At 44.1% G+C, this 22,778-nt stretch overlaps 1 protein-coding gene across 7 annotated transcripts in view; it reads left to right on the top strand.

Annotated features, from left to right (window-relative positions):
- The window catches only part of SMOC1 (SPARC related modular calcium binding 1), a 138,510-nt gene that overhangs the window by 98,030 nt on the left and 17,702 nt on the right, over positions 1-22,778 (top strand). For all 7 annotated transcript variants that reach the window (XM_057420125.1, XM_057420121.1, XM_057420124.1 and 4 more), the window contains exons 8-10: positions 12,962-13,154; positions 14,056-14,138; positions 17,696-17,801. In XM_057420125.1, coding sequence (XP_057276108.1) covers positions 12,962-13,154; positions 14,056-14,138; positions 17,696-17,801 — 382 coding nt within the window. The remainder of the gene's footprint in view (positions 1-12,961; positions 13,155-14,055; positions 14,139-17,695; positions 17,802-22,778) is intronic.

Genomic DNA, 22,778 nt, shown 5'->3' with positions numbered 1-22,778 from the left:
AGACCTCAGAGTAGTGGCTTTTGAACTTCCCCATAGCTGAAGATGGAAAAAAGATGCATCAGTGATGATGTCAAGAACAAGAGTTTGTGGGAGGGCACCGATGAGTCAGAAAACTTTTCCCTTTTCTACTTTTCTACTATCCTATATTAATGTGTCCTTCTTGGCTTTTGTCCTGCATCTTGAGTCAGTGCATCCTAACATAGTGCTCCTGTGACCTGTCAAAACTATTGGGCTAAAATCTGTTGCTTTACTGTCCCACCTGCCAAAATTATTTATCTTGAGACCCTTGTATTAGTTCTTCCACGCGTTCTTTTTGTGAGAGTTTGTTTGGTTTTGAATTAATTTTAATTTAGGTTCTGGCTTGATCTCAAGTGAAGCAACCTCAAGAGAAGCCCCTGTTGAGTATGATATGAAAATTTACTAATTCCATTACATTTTCACAGCAAATCTCTATGCTTTTCTCAGCTGAATTCCTGCTTCCTTGCAAGCCAAAATGTGATGTTTCTCCCTTACTTTCTATCTATCCCTCCTTTCCCTCTGGCTCCATCTGTGGTTCAGTCACCCCTTCCTGTCTTGCCTGCTGCTTGGGAGGCCTCTGTCTGTTCCTCTTTCCTTGAAGTTCTTAGAAGGTATGATATATGGGCTGACCAAGTGTGATTCTCCCACAGTCTCAGTGTAACAGGTGTGGCGAAGAAGAGAGAGCAAAAGCAGGGAGAGTGGAAGGATCTAGGACCAGGACCCTTCCTAGACAGCCAGCAAACAAAGTCATAAATAACATGCCACTGGGGACCAGTTAATCTGCTCTATGAAAGGGTGCAAAGTATACAAGTGGGAAAAATAACATTGTATAATAATCGGCATGCAACCATAGGTGTTAAACGTATGCAGCTAGGCAAATAAATGAAGTTCCCCCTGAGTGCTGTGTGATAAATCATTCCCAAAGAATTCAGTCACTCCCCCCTCCTTATCCCCCAAAGAAAGAAAACAAATTACTCTAGACATAGAGCCATAACTGCTGCTCTGCAGCTGCCAGTTAAAGCAAGTGGACAGGGAGCAGTAGGAGAGGGGCAAAGATAGAAGCAGCTGGGGTAGAAGGAGGGGAAAAACAACACTGCATTTAAAACCACCACCGATTCAGAAGGGAATGGAAAAGAAATAAGCTCCAGCACCAGACATTACCTGGACATATAGGTACAAATGAGAGTGGAGAGTTCAACTTTGAGTTTGTTTGCTTTTTAGCAGAAGCTGGTTCATATTGGAGGGGTTACATTGATTTGCTGAAGTTACTCCTTAGCTGCAAAGTGCTCCTTGCTGTAATAGCGGCATTCAGCGCAGGCTTGTATGTGGATCTGCACTTCAGACGTCTATTTGAACATACATTGATGCCTGCAGCTGGACTACATGTATTGATTCACCTTCCTGCTTCTCTTGAAGTGTTCCTGTCAACCGCACAAGCAAGATTATAACATTTCTAAAGTGACAAAGTGACACAAATATAAGAAGGAGCTGATCTGCACTCCTAGATTCCCTCCAGGAAGTTTAGACCTAGGCTTCTTCTGAAACCAAACCCCCTGTGAGGGAGCAGAGCTGCATTCCAGAACAGCTGAAAAACCCTCCCCATCCCATGAAGGCTTCCTTCTGGTACCAGGCTTACAGTGAAGAGCTTCTCTGCTTTTGCAACTTTTGGAGATGGAATGCATAGATGATAAGGAGGGAAATGTGTGAGACCCTGCAGGAATATCAGTAGGGCTTTTGGAGTAGCAGCATGGGACATTTGAGGAAAAAGTCATATAATCATTTAGCTTGGAAAAGACCCTTAAGGTCATTGAGTACAACCATTAATCTAATGCTGCCAAGTCCACCACTAAACCATGTCCCTAAGCACATCTACATATCTTTTAAATACCTCCAGGGATGGTGACTCCACCACTTCCCAGGGCAGCCTGTTCCAATGCTTGGCAATACTTTTGGTGAAGAAATTCTTCCTAATATCCAGTCTAAACCTCCCCTGGTGCAACTTGAGGCCATTTCCCCTCATCCTATTACTTGTTACCCGGGAGAAGAGACCAGCACCTGCCTTGCTACAGCCTCCTTTCAGGTAGCAGTACAGAGCGCTAAGGTCTCCTCTGAGCCTCCTTTTCTCCAGGCTAAATAACCCAAGGACATTCCTCTCATCCTACCACTTGTTACTTTGGAAAAGAGACCAGCACCTGCCTCGTTATAACCTCTTTGTATGCTGTGTTCTCTTTACTTTAAAACTGATGTCATCAGACCCTTGATCTGTGTTGTAAGAGTCCTATGTATATTTGGAGGGAGCATGGGTAAAATCTGCAATCCTCATTTTCCATTTCACTTCATAGTCACTGCATTTTTGCATTTTGCCAGACCACCAAAATAAGAAAGTTGTCAAGGGGAAACAGTGAGTTGGATGTCTTAACTTCATGCTTTTCAGGCTGTTGAAAATGTGTGTAAGCAGGTAGAAAGATCTCTTGGTAGAAGGTCCCAAAGATTGTCTCTGAAGAGCCAGGAAAGAAGGCTGGGCAGAGAGCCCACCTTCAGAGCCAGGCAAAGAGGTGGGAGTATGTTTAAAATGCAAGGAAGCATTCAGTCACTTGAGGGAGGAACACCTAAGGGAGGAGGATGTGTTAAGCTGGCTGCCCCCACTCTGCATGAATGGTGTGTCTTTGGTTTCACTAGTTATATTAATGCAGGGAGGTCTGTGATCCTGCTCATCTCATCAATCTCCCCTTTCAGCTTAAGCTCATTGAACAGGCTCTGATAACACAAAGCTGCAGCTTCTCTCATGGAGCTCGGCCCCCCAAGAATGCATGGGGTCCCATAGCTGGAAGGACTGTAGCCTGTGTAAGCCTGCAATTCAGAAGAATCCTACTGGGAAGAACATTAATCTCAGCTAGTATCACTCTGTTGTCCTTCTCTTGCATGGAAAAGGGCTAACCTCTGTCTCATAACACTGATGAAGTGGGAGCTGTATCACTGTCTCATGGATGATGTCTGAATCCCATATGTTACAAAACTGAACTTCCAAAGATGAAGCATGTTTTGCCCCGAGACAGCTGGCTCAAGCTAGATGTCCAAGAGTGAGTGCTAGAACTCCTGTTGGAGGCAGTTCCCTCTGCCTCCTCATAAAGTACTAAATACTACAGGAAAAAGCTGATCTGTCATTACTCGCAAAGACTCGTCACACTATAAACCTGTCTCTCTTCCCCCCTTTTGCTCACCAGCAGTAGCATAAGAAAAGAATGTTACTGTACTTAGGAAGACCAGTCTGAAATACTTTCTACCTGCCTGTCAGTTTTCAAAAGCTTTCTATTTAGTGCCCTGTAATTATGCCCTTAAATACTGTAAAAATAGTGTGCCCATATACTCCAGCTGTCAGAGGTAGGCAAGTTCTCCAACAATTGCTGTGCTGGTTTTTCCAAGCCCTATTAAAAGCAGGTGTGCAAGTGAAAATAGTTTCCCAATAATGTTAAGGCTCCAGTGGAAATACCTATGGCTTCTCATTTGATTGAATAGTATTCCTCAGTGTGGCAAGCATGCAGTGGGAAAAGAGTATAGGGAAAAACGAATGAATGCATTCAAAAACAGGTGGCTTATCTCAAAGCTAGATGTGCCACAAGCTAACAGTGCTTAGAAACTATGGAAATGGAAAAGAGGAGTTAGGGAAGAAAAACTGCAGAATCTGGGTATATTTCTCTCAAAATCACAAGGGCGGTGTCTAAGGAACTATCCTGATATAAAGAAATGAAGAGGTCTGCATTTTGATGCCAAACTCTGCTCAGACTGAGGAGACTGTTGTTATGAAGGTACTGCCCAGCTACAGCTCTCTTACAGACTGTGGAAGCCAGGTGCATTAGGAAGATCAGACCCTAAATTATGGATACTTAAACTAGATCATATCTCTTCAAGATTTTAGGCTGGGTTTGCAAAGAGGTTGTCTCAGTCATCTGCTGATCTACTGGAGCTTCTCAGTCTTATGTGAGGAGGGTAGAAAAGACCTGAAGAGGTCGTGGAGTTGTTTTTTTTCCTCCCTGTTTTAACTCAGGGTCATGTCCAGTTATGTGTGTAACCTGTTCCTAATGCAGCAACAGGGATCCCACTGCCTCTTCCAATGAGTGAAGAGATAATCACCAGGGGTTTTTCTTATATCAAACCTGAATCTCTTTTCTGCAAGTAAGCTGACTGCTACTTGAACTACCCATGGGGAGGAAAAGAAATGATCTATGACCATCTTTTTTTATATAACAGCTTTTACGTCTCAGAAGACTGAATGTCATCCCTAGACTAAACAAATGGAATTCTTTCAGCCTTTTCTCATAGATCATATTTCTTAGACCTCTGCCTGTTCCCTTTGCTCTCTCCTGCACTCTTGCCAAATGGTCCACCTCTCCCTCAAAGTGCAGTGCCCAGAGCTGGATGCAGGCCTGATTTAAAGGCTCACCAGTCCTTAGTGCCTCTTTCTTATGTGAGGCCCTTGTCACTACATCCCACAGCGAGTTTTACCTGATTTGACTTTTTTTATTGTTGTTTGCAAAATCATGAAGTTGCAGACTGTTTTGTGGTCTACCTAAGCTCCTTACCATTTTTCTTCCAAGTGTTGTTGTCTTGCCAGTACTTTCTATGCGATGCATTGGATTTCTCCTTGCTGGTTGTTGTGGTTTCTACTTGTAAGTTGTGATCACACTGTTTTAAAACCATAAACCAAGATGACTTTTAATTCTTTCCTAAATTCTGGCCTGTAAATTGGATGTTATGTGCCACTAGTCAAATCGGTCATTTAATTTGATACAAGTCTTTCAGTACTAAAGAACTGTTCTACAGAGAACTTTTGAGACCTCTTCTCTTGGAGTATGTTTTTCTTAACCTACAGTGCTGGGCAACTATCTCATAGTAATTGTACATAGCCTACATTTTATTCCTTTGAGAATGACAAAACTTAAAATATATTCTAATGAACTAGAATTTAATGGGAGCTCTGTCTAATTCATTGTATGTGAACATGTAAATATTTGCCTTTTTTTTTTTCCAGGATGATATTCTGTAGCTAGAAAAGAAGTATTGTTCTCTGCCATCTTTCAGCTAGTCTGGCTACAGTTCTAAGGGCTAGGACTGTGTGTGACTGACTGTTTGAGAGATGATAGGGTGGTAGAAAGAGCTCAAGGCCTGCCTGAAAGCCAGTTAGTTAGAATTTCAGGGACAGGTAGCTTTAAACTCACAAGTTTCAAGATGTGCAGGTGTGGAGCTTTATTCCTGTGTGGTTTGGAAACCCTGTGGAGCAGAGTTCTTTCCTAGCTGGGCAGCACCCAATGCACATTCTGCAAAGTGAGCACAAGTTGTGCATTAGAAAGCCTCTCAGCAAGTTCACTCTAATCCCTGGGACAGTGGATTAGACTTCAGCCTGTCCTCCTTTTTGAGCTAGAGAGTAGAGACTGAATAGGCTTCTCATCATGTAACACAGGTGGGAGTGCAGTGCAGCTTTATCGCATTGAGCAGAAGGAAAATGGCAGGGGAAGGCTGTGTTCCTGGATAGCTGAAGTTTAATGAGCCACTCAGAACAATGCATTTTTAATACCAGTAAGCCACTTGTTAAACCTTTGCATTGTACTTGTTCAGCACTGGAACATATAGTAACCTCTGCTTCCTTTGTAGCCTATGCCTTGAGAAATGGAAGTGAGTACCAAGGTAAAGCAAGGAATACTCAACTGGTACAGTGTGGGAGCACCTGCAGTTTGTTTTTCTCTTTGCATTAGCCAGAATACTCTAGAAGAATCACAGTCCCAGACAGAGCAGGGTGGAGTGGGTAGCGGTACTGATGACTAACAGAGGTGCAGAGAGATTTATGCTATCCCCATGAGCCGTATTTGTTCAGCTGTTGTTGTGCTCCTAGTAAACACAGGAGGAGTTGTTTGTTTTCCTCCACCCACAGCTCTGCTCAAGGGACAGGCAGCTAGTTCCTATTCACTGCTTGCTTTGCTAGTCCTGCCAGCCGTTGTGCATACCCAAGACTTTTCAAATTCCCTTTCCCCTCAGAGGTGGAAGGAATGCAGATTTGGGCTGCTGGTATAACCCATTTCTCTGTGTAACAAAGCTGAGCTTTCTGCCCATACCTTTTGTAAGCTCTGTTATTGGGATCATCATAGAATCCTAGAATGGCTTGGTTTGCAAGAGACATTAAAGCTCATCTCGTTTTAACCCTCCTTGCCACAGGCAGAGACATTTTTCGCTAGACCAGGTTGCTCAAAGCCCCATCCAACCTGGCCTTGAACACTGCCAGGAATGATGCAGCCACAGCTTCTCTGGGCAACCTGTTCCACCCTCACAGTAAAAGATTTCTTCCTAACATCTTATCTGAATCTCCCCTCTGTCAGTTTTAAAGCCATTCTCCCTTGTCCTGTCATTACCTGCCCTTGTAAAAAGTCCCTCTCCAGATTTCTTGTAGGCTTCCTTCAGGTACTGGAAGGCTTCTATAAGGTCTCCCTGGAACCTTCTCTTCTCCAGGCTGAATAATCCCAACTCTTTCAGCCTGTCTTGACAGTAGATGTGCTCCAGCCTTTTGATCATCTTCACGGCTCTTCTCTGGACTTGCTCAAGGAGGTCTACAACCCTCTTGTATTGGGGGCCCCAGAACTGAAATGCAGCACTGCAGGTGGGGTCTCACAAGAGCAGGTGAGAGAGGAGAATCACCTCCTTTGACCTGCTGGTCACGCTCCTTTTGATGCAGCCCAGGGTACAGTTGGCTCTATGGGCTGTGAGCACACACTGAAGCCAGTTCATGTTGAGTTTCTCGTCAGCCAACAATCCCAAGTCCTCCTCCTCAGGGCTGCTCTGAATCACATCTGCCCTTGACGTCCTGTTCTTCTGAAGTGGGCCTGGGTCCTGTTCTCGTTAGAGTTCCCTTATGCAACGTGAAAGCACCTTTAAGCTGGTGTAGATGCTGTGATAAAATAACCAGTCCAGGACTCCTCTGCCAGAGCAGCATAAAGACAGGCTAAATAAAAATGAGAAACCAGCCCTGTTTGAATTAAGCTTCCCTGGGAGACAGGCAAGCACTTTATCTCACTGAGAGGAAAACTGAGGCACAAAGACACTTAGTCCTCACTTTTGGATTGGCACAGGATGTCAACAGGAACTTGGCACTAGATACCCATGTTGCTGCCTTTTGTGCTGTACTAATACCTCACAGAGGAGAAAGCTGGGAGTTGAACAAAAAAAACTAATTGGGAGAGGAATGTGTTTGATTTTGTTTGTTTTTTTTTTTTAAGTGGTATTTTGAAGTCAGGTCCCTGTTGCAGTACAAACAATGGGGATTGGTCAAGGATCCTTCAATGAAAGACCTTTTCCTCCACTTCTGATGAATGCTTTTTCATTAAAACGGACGCTTTTTGTGGGAACTTCACGGGAAAAGTTTTCCTGGTCCAGACAGAATTCCTGGTCAAAAGAAATGGAAAGAGAAGGAAAACTGCCCTATTTGGCACAGCCTGTAGTTCTGTCATTAGGCTATTCACATAGGTTCATTGGGGCTGGGCAGAAGCACAGAAGGAGGTTAGACCCTCTCTTTTGCCTGGTTTGGAAAAAAGACTCCTGTCTCTCCAGGGTGTAGGGATCTCTCCAGGGTGATTGGTTTTGGTGTTATAGTCTCCCTCTTCTTCTTATAAGAAAACAATTGAGCGCAGAAGAGCAATCTTAAAAAATAATCTGCTGTGGTGTGATGGCAGATCTTCCTTATGACCCACCCTGATCATCCACAGAATCCATGTAGCTCCAGTGACTGAAGCTTGGTCCTTTGGCTCTGATAGCAGTGAAAGTTGTTATGTGGCAGGAGAGCAGCTGGAGAAGGCTGCCTCATCTCCAGATGCAGCACATTGACTGCATGTCCCCCTGAAAACTGAGCATGAGGACTGTGAAGCACAAGCCTTTGGTTAGATGCTGTTAGACACCCTCTCTTCTCAGCTCTGTAAGGTAAACAAACACCCCATTTCTTTAATAACCATCTAGTTTATTAGACAGTCAGATGAGTCCCTTACCTCATCCATCATTTTTATTTTTATTGTGCAGCCACTAGATGTATGTTTGAATGTGAGTACTTAAGGGACCAGGAATGAGAGACCCTTTTATGAATCTGACCATGTGTTTCTCAGAAGGCCGTTACTAGGGGAAAATTGTTGCATAAATAATGTACAACTGCCCATGTCTAAGCCCTGTTTTTCTCCAATAGCACATAGCTTCAGAGGCGCTACTTTTAGAAATGTTTTAAAGAGTGTTAGAAGCAGTCAAGAGTAAAAAGGAGCAAACAGCATTTTATAGCTAAGCAGTTAAGGTAAAATGGGTATTTCTGCCAGTGATTCTCTCCTTTGTGTGCATGCATTCCCTAGTTTTTTTTATTTTTTTTATTTTTTTTTAATGTGTTGTAATTTAGATTTGCTGTCTCCCAAAGGTTTCGCTCTTGAGCAACGGTGAGTTGGCAAGTGTTACTCAGCTTCTTTGCTGATGGTTGTCTTAAGTCAAAGCAGAGATGACAGAAAACAGGGGAATGTGACCGTGTTGTTTGGTTTTTGTTTCTGGGTTTTGGTGGGCCTTTTTTAAAAAAAAGATGTGATATTATTGTTGGTCCTGGGAATGCTGTTTGTGTCCCCCTGACTTTGCTGTCTTAAATGTTCTGTAAATGCTTCAACTAGGGAAAGAAGGAAGACCTTTTTTCTTTATCTGTCTGTGCCTGCAACCCCTATTAACTCAAACAGGGAATATGCTTTAAAGTACCCTGCATATATAATAAATATATGCTTGTTTCTAAGATGACAGCTTAAACTCATAGCTGGCATTAAACCTTCTCACTTGGCTATAGGCTTTCACTATCCTCCATAAACCTGGCCTTGGCAACAACAGCAAAGTTTCCAGTAAGCAGTCTGACTAGAACAGGCTGGCTTCAGTGTCCTGGAGCTGGGATAGCATTTGATGGTCCCTTCATTACCTGTGAGACCATCTTTCAGGGTGACAGTGTATGCAGTTCATGCCAAGTCCCATACTAGGGAAGCTGAGAGTATGAATTTGCCAGGTGATTTTTCTGGCTGATGAAATACACTCCAACTGTTAATATTCATGTTTATTTTTTAAAATTAAGTGCTGTTAGAATGGTAGCCTGGAGGAAAGAGCCTCTCTGAAGGCTAGTGCTAGTTAATAGGTTCTTATGCATAGTAGACAGATGTCACTGAAGGAACTTTCCACAAGGCTGTTGTCAGAGCCTCCACTTAGTGTGAATATGTTTGCTATTCTCATCTCCTCTAGCTGAGGGAAGGTATGGTGGATCTGGAAGGGGTTCAGAGAAAGAACTGGTCAGCTGGGACTCTTCCGCATGTAAAAGAGGTGTAGTAGGAGTCTGTAAAACAGTGAGAGGCAAGGAGGGAGACCATTCACTGTTTCATCCTCCAAAAGAACTACAGTCAGCAAATAGAACTACTTGGAGCCAGGTTTAGATCAAACCAAAGGATGTGCTGTGTTCCACATACAACATGTATTCAAACCACAAAACTAAATGTAGGATGTCATGGTCAATGTAAGTTCATGAGTGGAGACATGGCAAACTGGTAGAAGGGAAAAACCATTGCTACTGACTAAATACCAACTCCATGTCTGCCTCTGCAAGTTTCTGATCCACAACTGATTGAGACATGAAATACGTGGGGGAAGTATATGCTTCTCCTGTTCCTCTGTCCTCTTCTAAACTTCTGCTTTTGGCCATGGCTGGAGGTGGAACAGGCAAGTTGGGCCTTTGGTTTGCCCCAGTATGTCAGTGTCACATTCTTCAGAAGGTAATGGAATAGATGAGACTTTCATAGTGGCTACTTCTAAACGTATGCTAGAAATGAGAAAAATCTGATCTCCCTGCTATCATTGCTAATGACAGCCCACTGAAGGCTGGTGATGATGGTGGATTTTGCATCAGTAAGTACATTTGATATCAACTGCACAAAACCTGTAAGGTTTGTTTCACTCAGCCTCTAACCACCCTTCAAACAGGAGTGACTACCAATTAGTTGTGTATTCTGGTGGTAAATGCCATGATTATTCAATTCCCACAGATTTCTGGTTAATACGTGCAGAGATATTTTGCCATTTTTTATGGCATAATACAAATGTTAAGTATGTACAATTATCCTGTGTAATTTGCATACCTAACTGCAAATGTATGTAAAATAAGATACTGTCTCATTAAATGACATTTATTCTTTGGGGTTTTATTTCAATAAAAGTGGCACATTTTTTTTTGTTCTGACATACAAAAAACCTCCACTTTATTTTTTTCAGTCATTTTTAGTGCTAGTTTTGCAAGACTCAAAGGACTTGAGAGATCTTGGTTTGACTTTGCGCACTCAGGAAGCTTTTGAGATTTAGATAGAAAAATTCCTGGATGTAGTTCTCTTCAGCAGATTTTTTTTTTTTTTTCCTTTTACTCCTTACCTGAAACGATGATAGGGAATTGAGTCTCTGTTCGTGCCTTCCCCAAGCTGCATGAACGATCCTCCTCACCTGAGGGCCAAGGTGTGAACTGCTGCTGCCAGACCGCGGGTAAGCGGGGGCCCCTCGTGATGTAAGTGGTTTGTTAAGGAGCCCGCAGGCCTCTTGCTCAATGACTTCTCTGTCCACATACAGCTTGGGAACAGTCACGGAGCCTTTTTTTCAGATGTGAAATCTGTCAGCAAAGTGAAGTCAGCTTAAATATCAGCTGAGGCTTGAGCTCTCTCTCAGTTTTTGTTGACTTTATCCCCTCCTGCTCCTTCCTGATCAAGTTTCTCTCTGCTCGAGTCAGACTTGCCGACACTTAAAAGTTTTCATTCTGTGTTTCGGTTGTGTGGATTTGTGTGTAGCAAAGTTCAGGTGCCCTTTGCATTCCCAGACTCAACAGTGGTCTGAAATGCTGAGGGGAGGGAGACCATCTGGGGTCTTTGAGACTCTTCAGCTAGTACAGTTCAGTTGAAAACCAGTAAAAGTGCCTCTGGTACCAAAGCATGGGTTCAAACTTAAACAGGGGACATTTAGGTTAGATACAAGGAAGAAGTTCTTTACTGTGAGGGTGGTAAGGCACTGGAACAGGTTACCCAAAGAAGTGATGAATGCTCCATCCCTGGCAGTGCTCAAGGCTAGGTTGGACAGAGCCTTGGGCAAATTGGAATCCCTGTGATGAGGGATCCCTGCCCATGGCAGGGGGTTGAAACTTGATGATCTTAAGGTGCTTTCCAACCCGAGCCATTCTATGATTCTGTGATGCTGTGCAGATCTAGAGATTTTTGTGTTGTATCTGCTGCTACCAAACAGAGGAATTCTAGTTGTGAATCAGCACCTCTTCTGTTACCCAGCCATGGAACAAAAGTTGCTCTCTGCACCAGGATTTTTCACTAAAATAATAGACACAACTGATGAGGTACAGACAGGCAGGAAAAATGCATTGAAACAGTGAGTGTGCGAGAGCTGTGTGCTGAGCAAGTCCCGGGGGCAGAGTGCTAAAGTCATGCCATGTCTGCTGACTGACTGCGCGAACATGTACAGGTTTGGGATGAACCTGTGGTGCCATTGCCTGTCAGTGTTGAAGCATTTTATATACTGAAAGCTTGAGGGGATTCTTGGCTGTGGCAAGGAATTTCAGATGTTGTGGCTTATTTATAAAAAGAAAAGAAAAAAGACAGTAAACTGTGAGGGAGAGGAGAGCTAGGCAAAGAGAGAACTGCTTCTGTTTTGTGTCACTTTCCCACGGATAAAAGCTAGGAGCTATATTGTCATTTTTTTACCTTAGACATGTTTTAAATCATGTGATCAGCTGCCTTAACTGCTTTCTGTCCTACATGCATGTTTTTTTTCTTTCTGTGATACCTTCAGTGGTTTCCAAAGTTGAAATAATTTTACTACTCTCAAAGGGTCAGAATGTTTGAAGACTTCTGATTGAGAACAACTGGCTGTTGAACCAAATCGGTCTTTATGTCCTGCAGGTACTTTGTGCATTGATTCCCCCTTTAATGGCTGGTCTATGTGAGAGGCAGTCTGGCACCTCTCCATGCACCAGTCACATCTCTGCAGGCAGTCGTTGAAGAGGTAGTGTTAGGGTTGAAGGTGTCAGGCGGGCTGCAGAAGCCACTTGAGGGCTTCTTTCTGTTCTCTGGTGCATGCCATCTGTGTGCTCTGCCCTCTGGTTGATGATGTCTTTGGAAATAACCATTTCTTTGCCATAAACGATTAAGGGTCGGTGTTCTACCTACCCCTTGGTAGGAAGCATTGTTGCATGCCCTCTCTTTTTTCAGGTGAGGATAAAGGGGGAGTGTGCTAGAGAGGTGATGGCAGTGCAGGTAGAATGGTATATCCCCTTCTGTTCCTCGATAAGGTATGTGTAGGTGCTCTCTGCACTGGATAAGGCAGTGTTAAAGCTTAGCCTTCTGTCCCTCTTGGAATCATGTTGGAGAGTTGGTATGGAGAGGGAAGAGTACTTTGCAGTCTGGAAAAGAGGCAGTAGGGCAGAGAAGGGTGTTTGTCTCCTTCACTTAACTGGAAAATACAAGTCACCATTTAGGATCTCTCAAGTATGTGAAAATATAATCTGGGAAATGCTTACCATGCTTACCCCATGGCTGCAGTAATAGTGAATTCTTATTATCTGATAGGCCTGCTTCAAAACCCACGTGGACAGGAACAGTTTTTCCTCTTGTTTCTGGCTTGTTGGGCACTTGGCAGTCAGTGTCTGTAATCTAATAATCTTGTGTCACAGCTAAATGTAGGAGGAAGTTCTTGATCCAGAAATCCACGAGTCCCTAGGGATGTAGGCATACTGATGTTTGCTGAAAAGGAAACAGACACAAAGCTCTCCTGATGTGAAGGATACCCCTGTCTTGCTGAACTGAGGAAGGTGATCCTGATTTGACTTTTTTTCTTCACCTCCTCCAACCTTCCTCCTGTCTTCTAGAGAAAGTTCACTCCTGTGACCAGGAAAGGCAGAGCGCCCTGGAGGAGGCCAGGCAGAACCCCCGCGAGGGTATCGTCATCCCTGAGTGTGCACCTGGAGGGCTCTACAAACCAGTGCAGTGCCACCAATCGACTGGTTACTGCTGGTGTGTCCTGGTGGACACGGGACGTCCCCTGCCTGGCACTTCCACGCGGTAAGAGCTGTAGACCTGGTGAGATGTTCAGCCTGGAGAAGACAGGATAAAAAAACAGTACTGTTGCTATATCAGATAAGTTCCTACTTTTAGAATAGTCAGCTCTCTGCTGCCTTCCTTAGAGCTAGCAGTACCGTATGTTACATTCCCTACTGAATGTTCCTGTGCAGCTCCCTCTCTGTATGCGCTGGTGAACAGTAACTGCTGCCCTTACTTTCCTCTGTGTTAAATATTCATGCAAAGCAGCTTTTATTTTTTTTTTTTTGTCTGGCTTGCAGGTTTTGGGTGGTAGCAGGAACCAGCACTTTTCTCTAGCGCAGATCAGGGGCATGAGCAATGAAAAGATAAGTGGCTTTGTTGCATTGTCCTCTGCTTTATCCTTCCATTCTGCAGCCACTTGGATCCTGACCAGCCGAGATTTAAAAGGCTGCTTGGTTGTGCATTGATAGATTTTAAGCCAGTGACAGATTTTTCTTTAAGTTATTCTGTACCTTGAAACTACCTGGGGAATCTTTCCTCACTTGGGTTTGGAAACAGACTGTGTTTCCTATGTCTGGCAAGTTAGGAAAACAGGAGAGTAGGAGCTGGGACCTAAATTCTGCTAAATACAGTGATTCTGCAGAGCATTGACAGCCTTGGAAAAAGCTCAGTCAGTGCCCGCAGGGTCTTGTGTGCTGTTTGTGGGTTTGGGTTGGTAACTGGTACTGAAATTCAGAGTATGCTCTTCCTTCTCTCTCCACTTCTGTGGCTGACTGTCCATAAGCAGACAGATGCTTGGAATGTTTCTTCTGCAGGTTTATTAGTTTCCCTTGCAGTAAGCAGGTGAGACACAACCCCTTAGCAACCATCTGATGACACTAAAGCTGTATCACATATTTTACCATCTGCTGTTCTTTTTCAGCTACGAGACCCCAGTGTGTGAAAGCGATGCCAGATCAAAGAGCACAGAGATTGATGATCCATTCAAGGACAGAGAACTTCCAGGTCAGAGAGGAAAAAGAACCCATCTCTGCCTTCTTCTCTTGTCTCACCTTGGGACTCTTAAGAGGCCAAGAATATTGTTGAGGAGTTAGGGCATTTCCCTCACTGTGCATATTTTACCATGGGTTTTATTCTGTGTTATTTTGGTTCACCTCCAGTTTCAGCAGTGAACTGGGAAAAGCTGGGGTTGTCCTTGGGGCCAGTTCGTTGCCTGTCTGCCCTTTGAAAACATACCTGGGATCAGAATTTTCAGGAAAGAAACCTGGATGCCTGGAGGTCTCCTGGGGAAGAACGGGCTCAGCACTGGAACAACTTCAAAGCCTGGCTTGGACAGGTTCCTTTTCATTTAGCAGGGCTTTTCAGCAGCTTGATGCTCCCTAAGCAATGAAAGAGGATGCAGCTGGCAATAGTGGACCAGCTGGCTCTCTGACACTGCAGGACCATTTCTGGTGCACTGAGGTCCCTCAACTGACTCCTCACTTAGCTGAACTTTATCCCTCATTTTCTTCCTGGGACCTGCTTTATCTCCCATTGCTGCTTGTTTTATATTATGCTTTTCCCTCTTAACAGAGTGACAAGCCATAATTTACTATTTGCCTACCCTGTTACTGCCAGGAAATGTGCTGGGTATAGGTGTCTGTGCAGCTCTTAAAAATGTTATCCTACCTGCCTATGCTCTGTTTTTTCCTTCCTGTTGCCCTTCTAAAGAGCAGAATGAATGGCCTCACTGACAGGTCAGCCATCGCCTTCCTGGGTGCTGGCTGCTTGGAAACAGAAGCTACAGCGGGACCCTCTTCACTGTTAAGGAGTGATAGAGACCAAGAACTCTGCAGAAAGAGCTGGTAGCTCTGGATCCACTTCATTTTCTCCTGGTCCTTTCTAGAGCTAGCATAAAGTGAGTTGTCCCTGAAGAAGTTAGCAAAGGAAATGAGATTTGTTCCGGATTTGCCTTGTGTCTCCTAGTTCTTCTCCTGCCGGCTACTGACCTCCGGCCCTGTAGCTTTCTGCTTAGCAACTCTGCCCTCAGCAGGGCTCTTTTCTATTCAGCTTCTCATTTTCACCAATCATGTAGAAATTTCCTATCTGTCTCCCTCTCACATTCAAATGAAACTGGCCAGGTGGTTCAAGTATTACTTTGGGGGCTGGGGGAGGGAAACCAGCTAAATGATTGCATTAAGCCTAATTTCCTTAGGAAATCATGCTAAAATAGAATAACCTTACTTCCTTTCTTCAACATCCCTTCTCCCCTTGCTTTACTGCCTCTTCCTGCACTTCCCCCTGCCTCTCAAGAACTCCACTGTGAAAATCCTTTGCTCTTGGGCTTTTTCTTCAAGACTCTTTTTCTGATCTCAGGAAGACAGAATGGTCTCGTTTCCCTTCTCCCTCCCCTTCTGCACTGCAGCTTGACAGGGGACAGGAACTGCTTGTTGCAGAAGAGGACATAATGATGCTCTGTAGCCTAGTGGTCTGGTCCCAGCATCAGACTCCAGGAACATTCCTCTCCCAGCTCAAGCCACTTTTCTGTGTCTGAGTAAACTTTCAGCTCTGTGCTTGGCTGCATTGCCTGGCATGATGGTTCCTGTCACTGAAAATTCCCTTGTCAATGGAGAGATTAGGAGATGGAGTATCTGATCCTGGTTTGTCTGCCTGAGAGGTCCTGTGCTGCATGATCTTTTGATGCAGACTTGGTTTGTTTGATTAACTGCTCTTGTACGCAGAAATTCCCTGGAGAGACAGACTGCAGGGAGTGAGAGAGGATGCTTCTTTTTATTATTTTCTTCCACTCTTACTTCTTAGCAGAACTGAATTTTAAGAAAAAAAACAACCCTGCTTTAATTCGAGGCTCATCATTCCATTTGCACTCAGTTCTGTAAGGGGACCCCATACCTTATTCTGCTTCTAGAGGTCTGCCCATTCTTCAGACTCTCAGTGCTGCTTGGCCTGTGCAAAGAGATCCTGCAGAGGCCAAAGTGGGGGAGCCGTAAGTCCAGATCCTCGCACACCTACACATACCCTCTTCACAACTGTGTCATGGCTGTGGCCAGAAGAAAGAAAGAAACAAGAAAGTGTTGCTTGCACATAGCAAATGGCAAGCTGCTAATTCCTGCAGACGGTGAGATGCTGAGGCCCCAGGGAGATGACTTTTAGCAAATGGTTTTTCAACCTTCTCATTACTGCAACAAAAAGCTCCTTTAAGTGAGTGGTCTACTCTGGCTGCAATAGCGGCTTACCCATTACAATGCTGACATTTTCTGGACCATGTGCCAAACGAGTGCTGAGGGGTGTGCATGTGGGTAATATGCATAATGTGGAGACAGCCGAGAGACTGTTGGTTAGCTGTTGCGAAGAACGGGGCCTGTAATGCTGCAAAGGAGGGAGTTTTGTCAGATCAATTTGCAAGCTGCTTTCAGCTGTCAAGGGATTACAGTAAGTTTCTGGTGTTCTGTTTGGGGTACACGTGCTACTCTGCTTGCCCACGAAAAGCAGAAATGTTGACACTGCTGTATGTTGCTGGGGAAGGCTGTTTCTGGACCTCTGCTGTCTTAATCAGCTGACTAATGTAGTGCATGGTGGTTTGGGGAAAGAGAAGAGGTGAGGGATGTGGTGATGGCCAGTCTGTCACGTCAAGAGGAGACAATAGGATGGGAGGTGATGGGTTTTGGAAAATAGTTTTGGAGGTGGTGGGTTGAAGTTAAGTATGGTCGTTCCTTGGTAGGCTAGAGCAATTGCTACAGTATTAATGTGGTAGTAAGTGAAGCATGATTTTGCTCCTTTAAGAGGCAAGGAAACAGCATAGATTGCCTCATAAAGGTGAGGAGATGGAGAATTTCATCTCAACTGTGTCATAACAGGCTGGCACTGTTAAGGGCAGGAATCTCTGTCAGTCTGTGGTTATGATGATGGGGAATTAGACAGCCTCAGCAGTAAGTAATGGAAATGGTTACCAAGCTTGCTTTCAGCTCACTTTGTCCTGCTTAAGCCAGCAGTGACTGGGGGCGATTACCACGTGTTGATTTAGACTGACGTGTTTCCCGTGCAGTGTGATCATGCTAAGAACTGAATTATTGTGGTAGCTGCTGGCAGGCAATGCTGTCTGTGCCTGGAGAGGAGAGTGCAGGCAGCAGTCCTTGCTTTGGCCTGTGCTTTGGGAAGCATTAAGCTGTCAGTTAGGACCTCGGAACAGCAATGTTTGTAGAGGAAGATGACCCAGGAGGTAATGAGTTGTTTTGTAAACTTATCTGCAGGTGTCACCGTGGGAGCTCCCATTTGCCAGGTGCTTTCAGCACATCCCTGTGGTTACACTGCTAGAGAACTGTGAGAGGCCATAAAGCTAACTACATGGTCTTCCTGACGGATATTGATGGTGACCCTGTGTGTGCCTGGACAAAAGCTGCAGGACAAATTGCCACACAGAGAAACCCACTGAGGGATTCTTCTGCCTCTCCTTAGGGACTGTAATGGTGACTGCCATGTTACAAACAAAGGCAGTTCTGGCTGAACTGGGGTAAGAGACCAACCCTGTCTATTCTTGCATTAAACATCCTTTTTTCTTTCTGCAGGCTGCCCAGAAGGGAAGAAAGTGGAATTTATTACCAGCTTACTTGATGCTCTGACTACGGACATGGTACAAGCTATTAACTCGGCAGCACCTACTGGGGGTGGGAGGTGAGTCCAGAAAGCACTCAGCCTGAATGCCGCCAAGGTGGCTGCAGAGCCCTGGGTGCCCCTGAGGTGGGGGCAGGAGGGAAGGGTGTTGCTCTGATTCAGGTTCCTCTGGGTTGCTGGGAGAGGAGCTGAGGATGCATCTTCAGACACTGCTCTGTCCTGTCATCCTAGCCCTGTCTGCCTCCTCCTGCCCCCCATCCCGGGCAGCTGCTCCACCATAAAGGTTACTATAGCCCATTTGAAGTGTGAAATGAGAGCTCAGTGGGAGGAAGTGGCTTGTTCTTTTGTCCCCTGGTGCATGAAAAGACCTAATAAAATGCAAATGGATTGAAGGAGACCGTGTGGCCTAGTAGCTACCACAGGGAGAGAAGAATGTGAATTCTTGGCAGTACCAATGCTGTGGTTTTGCTGTGGGGCTGGAGCCAGCCAGCCGATAGGGGAGGAGCTGTTTTTCATGGCCCTCCCCTCTGACCAGCTGCCTATTGCTCTTGGTTGGAGCCAGCAAGTCAAGCCCATTGCAAGAGGTGGGCAGAAGCCTGCGTTGCTGGGGAACCGGGGAAAAGTTGAGGTCTTGTCTCCCCCTTCTGCTTAATGACAGCAAATCCCCTTAGTGCAGCGGCTGTAACGCTGCAGCAGGACAGTCCGTTGGGAACAGACCATGTTGGATTTAAAAGAAGCGCTATGTTGCCTCAGCTAGGCAAGGCTTCTATGGTTCTGGATTCCCCCACTTATAAGAGGAATCAGTGCTAGTTTAGCACACAAGGATGCCATGATGACTGGTGTGCTCATGTTCAAAAGGGTGTAGAGATGAAGGAAGTGCCTCTGTGCATGTGTTACTTCTGTGGGTATTCCTCCAATGCATTGAGAATAACGTTGACCTCCTCCTTTCAGAACGTTGAAGGAAGCAGTACCATCTTTTGCTATTCAAGACAAAAACTTCATGGGTGGCACTTCTGTGCCCCTTAGTTTCAGTATGCATTGCTTGTAAACCCGTATGGTTTTAACTTCTCATTTGGACCTTACAAATCAAGTCAGTGGCTGGATGCCGACACGCTGAATATTCTGTAACCCATCGAATTAGCAGTATATGCCTAGCATGTCTGTATTCATATAAACAGGATGAAAAATACCCTAAGGATGGGAAATACATCGTTTTCTCCCAGCCATAAGCATTCCAATGTCAACTCTGTCTAATTTGCATGGTTCAAATACAGTGGGTATGGGTGGCAGGAAGCCCTGGAGAGTATTTGATATTTATTTGGCATCCTTGGCACTGGGACTGAAACCCAGCCAATGTAATCATCACTCTTAAAATAAAGCTTAGTATAATCCAATATTGTAGAGACCAGAGATGTATGCCCCCACTTCACTTCTATAAACCAGCAGGCTTACTTCCTAATGTTCCCCAAGCTTTGTGTATTTCTCAGCTTTCAATAGAGGCCTTTCTGGTGGAATTTTTCACTGCCCAGCTCTTCACGCAGTTGTTGATTTATTTTCAGTTCCAGTGTTGGCAGCCCAGTTGCAAGGGGAAAAAGAAATCTTTTAGCAGACTGTCCTTTGTAAGGCGAAAGACTGCTACCACCTAAATACTCTGCCTGCCACAGCCACGATGAAATTCAGGAAACTGCTCTGGCATAAGCCTCTCTGTGCATCAGCTAGGCTAAACGCACACCCCCAAAGAATCTGCATCAAACTTTTCCATCCCTCCATGTCATGATGGGACCATTTATTTTGAGAAAAAAAAAAAGGCATTTCAAGAAGTTTTTGGTAATGACAGCAATTAAATCAGTACAGCTTTCATTTCATATGAGTTTGCAGAGTTAGGAGGCTGTCTCTGTCCTGTGGGTGCCACTTTCCAAGTTTCCTGAAGGGAGGAACGTCATGAGTCCTCTCTTCAGGAATATCTGAACTTGTCTGGGTGATCTAACTTGACTTTGACACTGGAAATGAAAGCTCTTTTCCAAGACGAGGGGATATTTTAGCTGTAGGGTTAATCATAGGGCTAATGAACTTCCAACCTTGACAACTAACAAAATACTGCATTTATGACAGTGCTTATCCTGTATCTCCTTGGCCCAGGTTTGCTGAGAAGGTCATGTTGAACATAAAACTAGGGATCTGGCTATTTGATTTTCCTTAATGTCAGTCATGTCAGTTTTAATGTCTTAATGTCAGTTCTCTTATTTGTGAGGCAAGCTTCATCTGTTGCAGGCTCTTCTCCATCTTTGCCATAATGATGGCAAAACAGGTTCTGTATTTAAACACACACTGGCTCCTTCTGTAGCCTCCTTTTTTCTGTTTCTTTCAGTGTTCAGCATTTCATCCTCTTGGGCGTTTTTTAGAGTTTGAACAAATGCGTCCAATGATCCAAGGTAAATTTTTAATATATCACCAGCAAAGCTTATGCCTGTTGCAGGGGGCAGGCCTGGCAAATGGCAAGCTATCCCTCAATGTCAGTTGGCCCCCCATGTTATTCTGTCTATTTTGCACAATCAGAGAAGCAGCAAGTAAGAATTTTAGGGTAGGGGAGGGAGTATTTCTGTTTCTCTGTGGCAGCAGAGAGATGATATTGGCATAAAATATGTGTCTTTAGTCAACATTAAAATACAGGCCCAAATGCAGAGAAGAGCCTTTCCAAAAGTGTCAGGGACTAAAAAAGCCTAACTCAGCCTTCCTTAGAGTATTAAAAGAAAGGGAAGAAAAGGTTGAAAGATTATTTTTTATAATCTGAGTATCTCTACAGGGACTAAAGCTCTGCAAGTTCTTTAGTCTAGCAGGGAAGAGCATGATTAGCTGAATATAAACAAACTTGTGACCAAAATTTCTTTAAAGTGAGGGCAATTCTAAGGCAGAATAAAGTCATGAGGGAGGTGACAGATTCCCTTTCTCTAAGGCTTTCATCTTAGGCCTGATGCCTTTCAGAAGGACTTGCTTTGGTCAAACCCGAGTTATGGTCCAAAGAGTAATTTGATTTACATTCTGAGTGCATGATATACGGGAAATCAGATTAGATTACCCTGCCGCCTTCAGTCTGAATCTGGATATATGAGGGAAAACTTCTTGCATTTGCTCAGTGTCTTCAAAACTTTACTTATTTATGCTGAAAAGCTGTCTGCGGCTTTGCAATTAACATCCATATTAGCTTTTTGGGAGGAGCATGGGGAGAAACGAGAGAGATCTGCATTTAAAATACTACACAGAGCTGTGCTAAATTGCACACTTTATACTTGGCACACACAAAAACAAGCTAGTAGCAGCAAAGTGTGGTTGTACAACTTCGATTGCTGCAGGCCATGTAAGTAAAACCTGCTAAGACATTTTTTTTTATTGGGCATGCTTAAAGCAACCTTGTAATCCCTTATAGGTCTTGTCTTGTTTAAGCCAGTTCAAAGCTATTGACTTTAATTGAGTTACTCTTGCTTTACAAGAATGTAAATGAGATGAGAACTTCCCTTCCTTGTGGCCCTGGTTTATATTACAGCAAAATAGGCAAGTAGACTTCATTTAGACTTTTGAAACAGAAAATCTCTGGTAAAATTCATTCTTAAGTTTATGTAATAACTCCAAGGCACATCATGTTACTTGTAATTGAGGGAGCGCTTGTAGGAAATTGGTTTATTAAGCAGTGTTTGGTATCCTTTTTGAAAAAGCACGTAGCTGAAATCATTCATATATAAATCCTATATAGTAAGAGCGGTACTTTTTAAAATTTAGACTTTGCTTTGGTACATTTTAATCTGTTTTCTAATTCAGGCATATTCATATGACCCTTTGGGAAAATATTGCAATGTATGCATCATCTTACGTGCACTTGTAGCTGCCTTCTGGTTTTTCCCATCCCTAAACTCTTTCAGTGAGCTCCTGTCTTCAGTGGCACAGTGCAGGGTCTCTCTGCCTGGCTTTGCAGACAGGAGCTGAAGCACCAGAAGTTTAAGGAGCAGAGTTTTTAAGCATTTCCTTATATATCTCAGTAACATGTTGCATGAGAGCTTTGGTGAGGTTTGCCACGGACTCTTCACTAGGGACTGTAGTGATAGGACAAGGGGTAATGTGTTAAAATTTAAACAGGGGAAGTTTAGATTGGATATAAGGAGGAAGTTCTTTACTGTGAGGGTGGTGAGGCACTGGAATGGGTTGCCCAGGGAAGTTGTGAATGCTCCATCCCTGGCGGTGTTCAAGGCCAGGTTGGACAGAGCCTTGAGTGACATGGTTTAGTGTGAGGTGTCCCTGCCCATGGCAGGGGGGTTGGAACTTGATGATCTTAAGGTCCTTTCCAACCCTAACTATTCTATGATTCTATATGGAGCTTAAACTACCAAAGACCAAAGGGGATCCCAGCCTGGGTTTCCCTGATCTGAGGAACTCTCTTTGGCCCCTGCCAATTCAAAATGAATTTTAGTTGCCAAAATGTGTGCACTATGGCTTGCTACATTATCAGCAAAAATATTACTGCCTTATGGAATTTAGGGTTAAAAGGGTAGCCACCCTTATCATGTAACACAGCAGCTTCATCCCTTCATTTTAAGTTGCCAATTATTCCCAATTTAATAGCCCTGAAAAGTACTTCAGAACATTGCCCCCGAGGTTCCCTTTCATGCTCTAGTTGAGAAGTTTGAAGCAGGCAAGCACAGCTCAGCACATCTCCAGGGTGTTCTGAACCCAAGCTGTATTTTAATAAAGATTGACACTTTCAAACAGTGCAGGGAAATTAATGTCCAACTCCTATTGCATTTCAGTTGACGTTGGGTATCAACTTTTCTTTGTGTTCCTATGGAAATTCTAGCCTAATTAAAGATATGGGAGAGTTCATGTAAGAGTAGGATCTTTGAACAGTCAATGAGGAGTGAAGGGAGGTGATTTTTAAACCTCCTAAATGATTTATCTCACAATCTTCAGAGAAGTTGCATTCAGAGTAATGTAGGAGAGGAAGAAACTGGGACTGTAATAGGAAGATAAGTTTTAAGCATAGAGGAATTA

This window comes from Pezoporus wallicus, unplaced genomic scaffold, assembly GCF_028554395.1.
Source record: "Pezoporus wallicus isolate ANWC-B61680 ecotype Strahan unplaced genomic scaffold, APGP_CSIRO_Pwel_v1 contig_5418, whole genome shotgun sequence".
NCBI lineage: Eukaryota > Metazoa > Chordata > Aves > Psittaciformes > Psittacidae > Pezoporus > Pezoporus wallicus.
This window is presented reverse-complemented; position numbering and strand designations above follow the sequence as displayed.